This window comes from Tamandua tetradactyla, chromosome 1 (genome assembly GCF_023851605.1).
Source record: "Tamandua tetradactyla isolate mTamTet1 chromosome 1, mTamTet1.pri, whole genome shotgun sequence".
Taxonomy (NCBI): Eukaryota; Metazoa; Chordata; class Mammalia; order Pilosa; family Myrmecophagidae; genus Tamandua; species Tamandua tetradactyla.
This window is the reverse complement of record NC_135327.1, coordinates 13987231-14001133: the sequence shown is the minus strand read 5'-3', so window position 1 is coordinate 14001133 and position 13903 is coordinate 13987231. Positions and strand designations below refer to the sequence as shown.

At 49.8% G+C, this 13903-nt stretch overlaps 1 protein-coding gene across 1 annotated transcript in view; it reads right to left on the bottom strand.

Moving 5' to 3' along the window:
• Positions 1–13903, bottom strand: part of TGM2 (transglutaminase 2) — a 39353-nt gene that overhangs the window by 23369 nt on the left and 2081 nt on the right. The window contains exons 2-3 of the mRNA XM_077169029.1: positions 11412–11591; positions 6875–7117 (exon numbers count right to left, since the gene is read on the bottom strand). Coding sequence (XP_077025144.1) covers positions 6875–7117; positions 11412–11591 — 423 coding nt within the window. The remainder of the gene's footprint in view (positions 1–6874; positions 7118–11411; positions 11592–13903) is intronic.

Below are 13903 nucleotides of genomic sequence, written 5' to 3'. Positions count from 1 at the left end.
TAGAGAGAGCAAAGGTGTGGCTGCTGGAAAATTCAGGGTTCTTAGTTCCCTGAGGCTAGAGAAGGGAGAAGAGGGGGCTGATGAAGTAAGGACCAGATGGCAGTGGCCCAAAGGTCAGACTGGTCTTTGCTACCCCCTCTTCACATATAAAGAAACTGAGGCTGGGAAGGGGTACCTAGAGCTGTGTCGTGTCCTTTGTGGGATGTAGGCATTTTTGCCTCTGTGGATCCCTTCCTCCATAAATATTTTATGACCGCATTGGTGTAAATATGAAAATACTAAAGTTACATATTAAAATATATTCTTGGACTTAAGAGCTAACTTTTTTTATTTTAAGAAGAAATTAAAACATTTCACAGGTCAAGATGGTGGCTTAACAACGTGCGCATTTTAATTCGTCCTCCAGAACAACTACTAAATAACCAGAAACAGTACAGAACAGCTCCTGGGGCCACGTCAGTGACCGGACACACAGCGTACCCCAGTCTGGACCAGCTGGACCAGGTGCGAGCACCCCCCAGAAACGTGAGTTCCCAAAGCTGTGGTGGCCAGCACCCCTCCCCCACAGGCTGCTTCCCAGAGGGGAAAGGAAAGGACTTTACCAGCAGCAGGGACTGGGCACAATCAAACGCAAATTGTGGAATTAATTAACAAATTCTGACTACTAAAAATAGGCCCCCAGCTTAGGTGAACCTGATCAAAGCAGAGGTTGCTCATTTTTGCCCTGGCACCAAGGGGGCAGGACTGACAGAAAAAGGGGGAAAAAAAAAGAAGGAAACAGAGGTTTTTGTGGCTGTGTATCTACAAAGGCTTGACTGCCTCTGGATACAGCGGCAGAACTTTTCAGGCTGCAACTGCCCCAGGCATAGGCAGAAGTGAGCTCTTTGAGGGGCTTGTCTGGAGCCTGTGCCTTCCCCAGGGGAGGGGTGAAGCCCCACCCAGGTGGAATCCCTCCGTCAAGGAATTCAGACACCAGGGTTTGGTCATTTGAAGCCATTAAAACCAGCCTACAACCTCTCCTCTGTCTCCACCACACCCCCAGCAGGGAGAATCTGCCAAAGTTAAAGGTACCGCATCATCTTATGCTGGTGGGACCTGCAGTCAGACAAGTGCCACATACTGGGCAGGATAAGAAAAACAGAGTCCAGAGACTTCACAGGAAAGTCTTTGAACCTGCTGGGTCTCACCCTCAGGGAAAACCGACACAGGTGACTCTTTCCTACTGATAGGAGGCCAGTTTGGTCTGGGAAAATCTGGCTGGGGTCTATAATACCTAAGTAGACCCTCCTAAGTGTGTGGTGGGGAAAGGCACCACACAAGCAGGGCAAGAAACAAGAAAACAAGAACTGAAAAATTCTCCTCTGTTAAACAAAACTTAAGCTAAAGGTCCAGATAAAGCTGAATGGAATGTCAAAGAACAGACAGACAACATATTCATCCAGCAAGAAAACCCTAGATAAAAGAAGGGAAAGCAATCTCCAGAATAAACTAATTAAGGTAATTAAATGCCTAGACACCAGCAAAAAATAACAAATCACACTAAGAAAACTGAAGATATGGCCCAGTCAAAGGAACAAACCAACAATTCAAATGAGCTACAGGAGCTGAAACAATTAATTCAGAATATACGAACAGACATGGAAAACCTCATCAAAAACCAAATCAGTGAATTGAGGGAGGATATAAAGAAGGTAAGGAAAGAACAAAAAGAAGAAACTGAAAGTCTGAAAAAACAAATCACAGAACTTATGGGAATGAAAGACACAGTAGAAAAGATGAAAAAAACAATGGAAACCTACAATGGTAGATTTCGAGAGACAGAACATAGGATTTCTGAACTGGAGGACGGAACATCTGAAATCCAACAAGAAACAGAAACTATAGGAAAAAAAATGGAAAAATATGAGCAGGGACTCAGGGAATTGAAAGACAATATGAAGCGCATGAATATACATGTTGTGGGTGTCCCAGAAGGAGAAGAGAAGGGAAAAGGAGGAGAAAAACTAATGGAGGAAATTATCACTGAAAATTTCCCAACTCTTATGAAAGACTTAAAATTACAGATCCAAGAAGTCCAACGTACCCCAAAGAGAATAGATCCAAATAGACATACTCCAAGACATTTAATAATCAGAATGTCAGAGGTCAAAGAGAAAGAGAGGATCTTGAAAGCAGCAAGAGAAAAGCAATCCATCACATACAAGGGAAGCCCAATAAGACTATGCATAGATCTCTCAGCGGAAACCATGGAGGCGAGAAGACAGTGGGATAATATATTTAAATTATTAAGAGAAAAACTGCCAACCAAGAATTCTATATCCAGCAAAATTGTCCTTCAAAAATGAGGGAGAAATTAAAACATTTTAAGACAAAAAATCACTGAGAGAATTTGTGACCAAGAGACCAGCTCTGCAAGAAATTCTAAAGGGAACACTAGAGACAGATATGAAGACAGAAGAGAGAGGTGTGGAGAAGAGTGTAGAAAGGAAGACTATGAGTAAAGGTAAAAAGAAGGAAAATTAGATATGACATATAAAATCCAAAAGGCAAAATAGTAGAAGAAAGTACTACCCATGCAGTAATAACACTGAATGTTAATGGATTAAACTCTCCAATCAAAAGACATAGTCTGGCAGAATGGATTAAAAAACAGGACCCATCTATATGCTGTCTCTACTCAAAGGACACGAGGCCAAGGACACAAATGGACATTTACACACCAATGTTTATAGCAGCATTATTAACAATTACCAAGAGATGGAAACAGTCAAAATGTCCATCAACAGACAGTTGGCTAAACAAACTGTGACATCTACATAAGATGGAATATTATGCAGCTGTAAGACAGAATAAAGTCATGAAGTATGTAACAACATGAATGGACCTTAAGGACATTATATTGAGTGTGATTAGCCAGAAACAAAAGGACAAATACTATATGGTCTCACTGATATGAACTGACATTAGTGAATAATCTTGGAATATTTCCTTGGTAACAGAGACCATCAGGAGATAGAAATAGGGTAAGATATTGGGTAATTGGAGCTGAAGGGATACAGATTGTGCAACAGGACTGAATATAAAAACTCAGAAATGGACAGCACAATATTACCTAACTGTAATACAATTATGTTAAAACACTGAATGAAGCTGCATGTGAGAATGATAGAGGGAGGAGGGCTGGGGGCACAAACGAAATCAGAAAAATAGATAGATGATAAAGACTGAAATGGTATAATCTAGGAATGCCTAGAGGGTATAATGATAGTGACTAAATGTACAAATTTAAAAAATGTTTTTGCATGAGGAAGAACAAAAGAATGTCATTACTGCAGGGTGCTGAAAATAGATGGTAATTAATATTTTAAAATTTCAACTAATGTGTGAGACTAAAGCAAAAAATGTTTATTTGGTACAAATCTATACTTTGACTAGTGCATCTCCTAATGTAACTTATGTAGATAGTTGATTGAACACCTTAAGTACATGGAACTTTGTATAGGACATGAGATTTTGTTGGTTTGTCCAGGTGATGCCCTGATGAATCCCAGAGTGATTTGATCAGTGAGTGGAAAAGTATTTGCCAAGTCCCCTTCAGGGAATGCTGAGAATGGGGGAAAACTCAACTTCCCCAAGTTGAATTCTTGATATTCTCACAAGCAGTGTGGACAACCAAAGCTATAAGCTGAGCCCCCAGTCTTGGGGTTTGTTCATATGAAACTTAACCCCACAAAGGATAGGTCAAGTCTACTTAAAATTAGGCCTAAGAGTCACCCCCAAGAGAACCTCTTTTGTTGCTCAGATGTGGCCTCTCTCTCCAGCCAACACAGCAAGCAGACTCACCACCCTCCCCCTGTCTACGTGTAACATGACTACCAGGGGTGTGGATCTTCCTGGCAGCATGGGACAGAAATCCCAGAATGAGCTGAGATTCAGCATCAAGGGATTGAGAAAAACTCTAGAATGAGCTGAGACCCAGCATCAAGGGATTGAGAAAACCTTCTCGACCAAAAGGGGGAAGAGTGAAATGAGACAAAGTGTCAATGACTGAGAGATTCCAAACAGAGTCAAGAGGTTATCCTGGAGGTTATTCTTATGCATTAAGTAGGTATCACCTTGTTATCCAAGATGTAATGGAGAGGCTGGAGGAAACTGCCTGAAAATGTAGAGCTGTGTTCCAGTAGCCATGTTTCTTGAGGATGATTGTATAATGATATAGCTTTCACAATGTGACTGTGTGATTGTGAAAATCTTGTGTCTGATGCTCCTTTTATCTACCTTGTCAACAGATGAGAGGAACATATGAAATAAAAATAAATAATAGGAGGAGCAAACGTTAAAATAAGTTTAGTTTGAAATGCTAGTGATCAATGAAAGGGATCAGTAAGGGGTATGGCATGTAAAATTTTTTTTCTTTGTTTGTTATATTTTTCTGTTGTCTTTTTATTTCTTTTTCTGAATTGATGCTAATGTTCTGGGAAATGATCATGATGATGAATATGCAACTATGTGATGATATTGTGAATTGCTGAGTGTATGTGTTAGGAATGTTTGTAATTTCTTTTAATTAATAAAAAATTAAACAAACAAACAAAAAAACATTTCACAGGCCCCAGGAAGTACTGGGGGCCCGAGGTGCAGCACCCACGGTGCCCGATGGAGAAAGCAGCCCTGGGAAAGCCCACTGAGTTCCTGGCCAAGCCGGGTGGACCTGGAATGCAGCGGCCAGGCCTCTGGGGCCCCTCCGTGCACTGGGTCACCCCCAGCAGCGACCAGCAGCCCCCACTCATATGGCGAGGAGAGCAATTGTGAAAACGGTCCCAGCTGCCCCGCATTCTTGCAGACGCAGCCTTTTGGTGTGACCTACTCTTTGGCCCCTGAGATTGAGCAATAAAACTAGCATTAAAAGAAATGAACTCCACCGCTGTAAGTCGGCCGGGAGAGTGGGAGAAAAGGATAAAGAAAGGAAGGACCGGGGGTGTTTCACCGTCACCGACCCACGACGGTGGGTCGTGACATTCCAGCTGCCATCTCCCTTGGGTAAAGCCTTGCACATAACTGGCATTCGATGTCACCTCCCTCGAGCCGGGGCACAGGCCGGCCCGTCCACCGCTGCTCCTGCCCTCTCCCACCCAGCCGAGCAATTTCCTCCCCCAGCAGCCACCCCACCCGAGCCCAGCTTCCTGCCTCCTTATCACCAGTTCCATTGGCTCCTCCAGCTCCCACCCTCGGGACGGGCCACTTTTGTCACTGCGCTGCTTGGCCGACTCCCCTCTTAACCCGCCGGGCGAGGCAGACTGCAGCGTGGGGTGAGGGGTGCAGCCCCCAGGACAGCCCTGCCCGTTCCCTGACCTCCCCCGAGTCCCGCGGGGCTGGTGAGGGCTGGGCGCCAGCAAGTTCCCTCTGCCCGGGCAGTCGCTGGGCTCTGCAGGTTGACCAGCACGCCCGGCAAGGCTGCTCCAGGGCCGAGGAACCCTGCCCTGCGGCCTCAGGGCACGTGAGCAAGGTTCCTGCTGGGCCCCCTCCCGCGAGGAGCGGCCTGAACCACCTCCTGCCCTTCGGTGGGGGACTGGACCGGCAGCGCTGCACAGAGCCGGGGTCCAGTGCATTCCCGGCCCTTCCAAACAGCGAGCGGCTGTGCAAAGAGCCTCGCGACATGTTGTAGACAGACGGTGGAGGGTGAAAAACAAGCTGTAGGTTGATGTGTACTGTACACCAGATGCCTCTCATGTTAGAGAGCGAGTGCACGTGTGCCACCCAACACGGCGATTTCTCCAGGCGCTCACGCAGGATCCCCAGGGAGGAGCCCCCGAGACAGCGAGAGGTGGGGCCCTCTACCATATGAGCAGCACTCGGGGGGCTCGAGTCTTCTACAGAGGGAGTGTTATTTTGTTTTATTCATATAATTAGAAGTAAATGTCAAAATATGTTCAGAAAGAAAGAAGAAAAAAATATTTGTGCTCAAATGTATCATAAAATGCCCCCAAATGAACAAGAAATAAGGTAGTGGCCCAGGGAGAAGCTGTTTGTCTAATCCTGGCAAAGCCCAGGCTTTGAGGAGGGGCACCCTATTTCTAGGCTGGGACCTGCCCACGGGGCATCTCTCTCTGCCTTGCTATGCCAGAGGAGGAAGGAAACCAGAGACTGTCAGACCCAATGGCCTTGTCAGATGGGGAAACTGAGGCACAGGGGGACCATGGCAGCCCCTGCTGCCTCTCTCCTGCTCCAGTCAGCTTCATGCTTCCAAGCTGCCCCCTCTCTCTTCCTGCAGCATGGTCTATTTACTTTTTGAAGGAGCTTCCAGAAGCCATGTAACCAATCCCAGCCCCAATTTCCTCTCTGCAAAATGAGGAGGACTCTGACGTCTCCCCCTTGGGATTGCTGAGAGGGATCATGGAGACAGTGGCCTCCCCCTGGCCACCCCACCCCTCCACCCCCTGAGCTTCCCCCTCCCAAACCAGTCTGGTGAGATGTGAATCAGAGCCCCAGGAGACACAACCGGGCCATGGGGCCACAGCTGCAGGCGTCAGGTGAGGACCCCATTCCTGGAAGGGGGTTCCTGAATTCAAGACACCCCCATGCCTCAGTTTACAGTGACATGGAGATGCATGGGCTAGAGAATCAGAAGAAACTGGGGTGACACCCCCTCGTAGCTGCGTGGCCGTGGCACATCACGTGAGCCTCTCTCGTCATACGTCAATTGCGGATAACAAGACCATCACACCTGCAGCTTCTGCAAGGCCGGAGCAGGGCTTGTTCAGTGCACTTTGACGCATCTTCTGCCCCATTGCACCCCGCCGCCCTTGGAAGCCCCCACGGGTAGGCCTGGCCCTGCCCACCTGCTCACCCCACCTGCGGCCGCTCTGAGGCTCACCTGGGCACCAGGCGTTGAAGAGCAGGATGAAGTGGCCGAGCGTGAAGCTGGAGCCCTGGTAGCCGGTGGAGGCCTCCAGGCTGAGGCGGTAGAGGCCGATGGGGGCGTGGGCTGGGGCACTGATCTGCAGTGACAGAGCGCCCTCCTGCTGGCCCACCACCGCAGCTGTCCAGGCGCCTTCCTCCACAGCTGCCGACAGAGCGAAGCGGGCCTTGGTCCCGACCTCCTCGCTGGGGGCTGGGCCTGCAGACGGAGGAAACGGCCATCAGCCCGCGTGGGCAAGGAGGGACAGAGGCAGGGCTGGCAGGGGCGGCGCCCACGCCTGGGGGTCCTCCTGCCAGGACCCTGAGCAGGACAGGACCCGGTCCTCTGTCCCCCAGACCGGGGGTCTGTCTGGGAGCCCCTCGCGGTCAGCCAGCAAAGGGTGCTGGCCAGTACTGCCTTCTGGGATCTGCCCAGCACTCTTCCAACTGCTGTCTGTGTCTACCTGCGGACAGCCCCGGGGAGCTGGCCAGACCACCCCGTGTCTCCCTACAGTCTTTTACACTTCAGGATGTGCCTTGACACTTCCTGCTCCTCCTGAAACCCTTTGCACAGGTGAGAATACCGAGGCCCAGAGAGAAGGGGGGCTCACAAGGATTGGCCAGTTGTTTGTGGCAAGAGCAGCATCTGAACTCAGGCTCTCGGCATCTGCTCCATTCCCAAAGCAGATACTCCCTAGACGGGTCTCAGTGGGACAGTGCGGTGAGGGCCCCGCCTCAAATGCAGCTGCCCGTGCAGAGGGAGCAGAGGCCCAGCCCACGGCAGGCACGGCTGAGTCACAGGGAGGCGAGAAGGGGCCGATCACCCTTTCTGGACATGGGTGGCGGAGAGAAGAAACAGAGAACCTTTTCTCCTGGTTGGCCAGCAGCCCAGGAGGCTTTATTTTTATTCTCCCATCTCCCTCCCTGCAGCTTTGCCTACACACTGCTGACAACGTCAGGGCCTGCTCACCGAGGGCTCCATCCCAGCGCTCAACCCCTCCTCCCCGCCCCCCAACTCCACCCCACACCCCGGGCCAAATATAGCCATGAACCAACAGGCATGACACATGCCTTCGGGCACTATCTGGGGGTCAGGGATTGGCAGGAAGCCTTTAAATGCCCGCTGACTTCCAGGCAGAAGCTGGGCAGCCTCAGGGCCTGAGAGCCAGCCCAGGTCTGGTCCACTGTCTGCCTCTGAGCACTGTGTGACCTGGGCCAAGTCACCAGGCCTCTCTGGTCTGCAATTTTCTCAACAAAGAAGAAAAGGGACTTAGACCACATGCCTGAGAAGGTCTGAGTCCAGATCTGAAACTGGCTCTGCCACATACTAGCTGGGTGACCCTGGACACGTTATTTAGTCTCTCTGTGCCTCAGTTTCTTCATCTGTAAAATGGGCCAATCCTCATAAAGTGGCTGCGGCAATTAAAGAAGATGAAGTATGTGTCGTGCCTGGAACATGGAAAGCGTTCTAATAAAGAACAGTCATGGGTTATCACTGTCAACAGTGTCCCAGAGCGGGCGGTTGACAGGATTCAGTGGTGTCCACAGAAAACATTTAGAACCATGACTAGGTCATAACAATCGTGCAGAAAATGTGACCTACCCTCAGTGTCATGCAAAGGGACCATTAAAGACCAGAACTCTCAGGCCATAATAGGTTATGAGGAGGGAGCCAGGGTGCAGAGATTGCCTGGTTTGATTGCCTCGCTTTACAGACATGGACCCTGAGGCCGAGAGAGGTAAATTTGGGGTGACCCTCTGTCCTGGTTAGCTCAGGAGAGTCCAGGTCATGCCCGTGGCCTTGACACAATCATTCTCAGAAACGTCTCTGTTTGGGCAATCAATGATCTGGTCACCATAGTAATGGGCCCAGGCCAGGTCCCACCCCACAGCCGCTGCTGCTGTTGACAAACCATCCTCAGGGAACAGGTCAGAAAACACACTTCCCTTTCTCTCTGTCCTGGGCAGGCGTGTGCACACTTGCACACACACACACACACACTCCTCTCTTCCAAGAGACCCCAGGGGACAGGCTGTTCACACGGCCCCACCGCCACTCGCATCAGCTGGCTTTGCAAATTCCCTGGCTGTGGCCATGCACATACTCTCTGTGGGGTCAGGGGTGCTGCGGGGTCCGTCCTGAGCTGAAACGGGCCCGGGGGCCTGAGGAGGCCCTGCCACTGTTCCACACCTTGGCAATGGGGAGCGGGGCTGGGGGCGAGGGGAACCTTCCAGAGTAACGCCTTCTCTTAGCCTCATAGGGGTTCTTTTCACTCCCTCAGGCTGACCTCACTCCCTCCCCAACACACACCCAAACCCTGGCCCCTGGGAGGGAAGCAGAGCTTCATTCCTGCACAAGGATAGTATTTGTCTAGTGTGGTCTGTACCCTGTAACAGAGCCCGCCAGGTCTCAACCATTCTGGGTGAAGCTACACAGCAGTTAGACGTGTGGGTCTAAAGTACAAACTCCGCCCACTGAGTGATCTCGGTCAGCTCTCTCCCCTCTCCGGGCCTCAGTTTCCCTGAAGAAGTAGGACAGGCTGGTCACAAGCTAGAAGGTTCCCTCCCAGGAGCAGGGCCTCAGGCCACACCCTAGCGATGGCCTCACATAAGGTCCTGGTATACCCAGATTTGGGGTCAGTCCCAGGTCCCCCAGCCAAGTCTTGAGATTGGGGGCCCAGCTTCCTGGTATTGTCCCTCTTCCCAGGAGGGTCTTGGTTGCTCAGACAGGGAAGCCGCATATACCCAGAGATCTGGGGGCCCCCATGGCCACCAACTGGGGCTGTGGAAGTTATCAGGGCAGGTTGGTTATGGTTTGAGATAAGTCAGTGGAGACTGGAGAACAGAGATTAGCTGTCGGGCTGGGAAGGTCAGTTGCTCTCCACCCAACCTGAACGTGGGGCCCTAATTACCTTATGCCTTATACACATACAGAAGGAAGAAAGGGGATGCCTTGAGAGTGAAAGAAGTAAAAAGAAGGGAAATCACAGGCTGTACAAGCTGGTGGCTCATCTACTAAGCCATTTCCCAGAGGAAGAGAGTCCTGGCAGGCAATTGTGATGGACAGGTAAATGTGACTGCTGTGGAATCACAGCGATAAAAAACCTCATCTCTGGGGCCAGGGTTTGAATCATGCTTTGTTCCTAACTCACTGTGTGACCTGGGCAAGTGTTTTGGCCTTTTTGAACCTCAGTTTCCCCATCTGCAAAATGGGGCTACATAATACTTCTAAGCTAGGAGGATTTAAAATGCAGTCATGCATACAGTAGATGCTCCATACATGTTGGCTGCTGTGATTTTCAAAATCCCAAGCCTGACTCTTCTCAGTGTACCACACCCAGCCCTTAACCATCATGCATTCCATCTTCCATTTCACAAAGATGGAAACTGAGGCTAGAAAGACGAGAGACTTGCCAGGGGCCCTTCAGTTCCATTAGAAAGGGCCCCAAGAATGTCAGGTTGGGGGTGCCCCCATCTAGTGGGTGTGTTCCCATCAGGAGGGGAGGGGTGGGGAGGAAAGGGATGGGGGGATATCCGTAGCCAGCCTGCAAGCACGACGATAAGCTTTATCAAACGGCCTTCCAGGTCAATTGAAGCTCAGCCAGGAGGGTGCAGTGCCTGCTGGCTGCCCCCTACGCCCTAAGAACCTCAGAAAGAGCCAGCCTTCCCCATTCTTGGACCAGAGTTCCAGCCAGGCGGCCCCTCATTGACCTCGAGGGAGTGGTTCCCACTGGATGCCAGACAACCCAATTTGGCATTTGAGGTCACTTTCCTGGAAATGGCCAACAAAGATTAGGTACTGGACAACTGGAGAATGAGGTAGCTTGGGCCTCGATGTCCCCTTACTTATCCCTGTAGCCCCTAAAGTGACACCAGCAGCAGCCACTAATGTCTAAGGGGTACTACCTTGCATGCCAGGCCCTTATCTCTTAACAACCCTCCAATGTGAGTGCTTTTCAGATTTGTTGGAGCCCAGGCTCAGAGAGGCTAAGTGACTTGCCTAAGGTCACACAGCAGGGAGGTAGCCCAGCCTGCAATGGAACCCGGATCTGACTATCCAGCCCCCGAGCCCAAAGCAGACTTGGAAAAGGAACTGCAGGATGCAAAACCACCCACTCAGACTGTTGGAGCCTGGCTGGATTGTGTGGACTGAAGAAAGCCCCTGCAGATAAGAGTTTGGAAAGTTGTTTTGATGTGGGAAGGAACAGGCAGGATCTTGATCCGCCTACAAGCAGGAAGCTGACCGCTAACCCTGGTGATAGCAGGTTTTCAGGAACTCAGGTGGCCAGGGGCAGTCCTGCTTACAAGGCTTGGGCGCTTGGGGTGATTTCTCTCCTATCGCTGGGCCTCAGTTCCCTCACCTGTAAAATGGGGCTAATGACACCCTATGGCCTGCTGGGTGCCACCTAATGACACCGTCCTGTCCCGGTAGCTGTCAGGAGACAAGGAAATCCCAGGGCAGGGAATGGGCCAGGTGAGGCTGCGGAGGAGGGGGCGGGGGCGGAGGCGCTCACCTGTCGCGGTGTTGAAGGTGAGGCTGTCCACACTGGCCTCGTAGCCGCGGCCCTCAAAATGCAGCGTCAGCCGGAAGGGCTGGCCCCGCCGCACCACCAGCCGCTCCCTGCACAGGTCGGCCGTGTGGTGGTCGCGGCCGTTGGCCTCCAGCTCCAGGTCACACCTCTCCAGGACCAGCTCTGCAGAGGCAGGGGAGGGCGTGAGCCACAGCGTCGCGTCGCGCCATCGCTCTGCCAGCCGTGAGTCCCTGGACACAGGGCCCGTCAGGGTCCTCCTCCGGCCCTGCTGCTCCAGGGACACGGCTCGGCGATGGGCAGCCTTCTCCCCACGCCCCACGCGGCGCCCCCGCCCAGGGACCAAACCTCCCCAACGCTTTCTTTTTTTAGTTTTGTATTTTGAAATATTTTCAAACTTACAGGACAGTTGCAAAAGTAATGCAAAACCAACATAGAGGATGCCAACATAACTTCCACCCAGATTTTAACATTTTGCCACATTTGCCACATCATTCTATCTATCCGTTTATCCATCTGTCCGTCCATCCATTCATCAGTCTATTAATCTGTTTTCTAAAGACCTGAGTGTAGGTTGTATGCATCATGCTCCTTGAACACTTAATACTTCCATGTACTTTGGCAAAGAACAATAATATTCACTGCTGTAGCCACCTTAAGCGGCGCTTATCAAGTTCAAGAAATTTAACATTGATAAAAAGTTACAGTCTATATTCTAATTTCTTCATATGTACCAATAATGTCCTTTTGGGCATTTCCTTCTCTGTTAGTAGATCCAGTCCAGGGCCATGACTGCATTCAATTGTCATTATCTTTTTAGCCTCTCTTTTACTTTGTCTTTTTAATTGTGGAAAAATACAGAATGTGAACTTTCCCACATCAATCACTCTGAGGCATACCATTTAGTGCGATTAATTACATTCACAGTGTCATGCCACCCTCACCACCATCCAATCCCAGAACTTTCCCATTATCCCAAACAGAAACCCCCCCCATGATACATTAATTCCCCATTCCCCTCCCCTGCCACCATCCCTGATGAGCTGTACTCTACTTCCTGTCTCTATGAATTTGCATATTCTAGCTAGCTTGAAGAAGTGGAATTACTCAATAGCTGTCCCTTTGTGTCTGACTTATTTCACTCAATATGTCCTCAGGGTTCAACCTTGTAGCAGCAAGTAACCAGAACTCCATCCCTTTTTAAGGCTGCGTAATATTCCATTGTGTATGTCTAGACCACGTTTTGTTTATCCATTCTCCTGCTGCTAGGCATTCCAGTGGCTTCCACCTTCTAGCTATCGTGAATATTGTTGTTATGAACACTGGCGTACAAATATCTGTCTGCGTCCCTGCTTTCAGTTCTTTTGGATGTGCTGTGGGATGGCTGGGCCACATGGCAGGTTTGTGGGCTCCCAAACACTCTTGATCGCAAGGCTGTGCCCACTGTGGTCCCAGCTTTGTGGTCCCAGGCCACGCGACATGTCTGAGCCTCAGTTTCCTCATCTGTCCCCTGGCGGAAACCGCCGGGTTGTAGTGAGCGCTGCATGAACTAACACACACCTGGCACATAACACGTTCTCAATCAACAGCAGCTGCGTATATTGTTATTGGAAAGTTATCTTGGTTAAAATAGGGGCAGTACTGAGATAAGTTGGGTACACAGGCTTTTCCTCTTGCTCTAACTTAAAATTTACAGGAACTTCAGAGGACTCACACACCACTGGGACACAATCAGCAAAATTCATAACCTGGGAAACTACAGGCCAAAGACCTGGTTTCTTCCACAAATAAATTGCAAGAAAAACATGAAAAAATGTTGAAGGGAGAACTTATAGATTAAAAGAAACTTAAGAGACATTTCAATCCATTGTGATGAAAGGGCCTTTATATGGATCCTGATTTTTTAAAAAATGACTTAAAATATGTATGGCATGACTGGAAATTTGAACACTGAAGGACATCAAGGGTATTTACATTTTTTGCTATTTGTTTATGTCTATAAAACTCAGTCTTTATACTTTAGAAATATATACATACAGAAATATTTATGATGAAATGATATGATGCCTGGGATTTGTTTCAAAATAATATGGGGGGTAGGGCACATGGGGTGTGCATGGGGCAGTAAGCCCTGGGCTATTAGTTGGGGCTGAGGGATGAGACCATAGGGATTTAAGATACAATTCTCCCTACTTTCATGTAGATTCAATATTTTCCCTAATAAAAGGTCTGAAAAAGCACAGGTGTTTTGGAGTCTCCCAGACCTGGGTTCAGGCTCTGCTGTGCCACTGCATGGCCCTGGACAAGGGCCTCTGCTCTGTGCTTCCTTCTCTGGAGCCTCAAAGGGCTGCTGTGAGATCTGGGCGGGGATGGGCAGGATCCCCTTCCCCAGGGTCTGGCCCACAGTGAGAGCTGACCTGTGAAAAGTCTGTTCATAGTTTCAGAAGATGCTGAGGATGAGCACAGGGGCAGGCGGA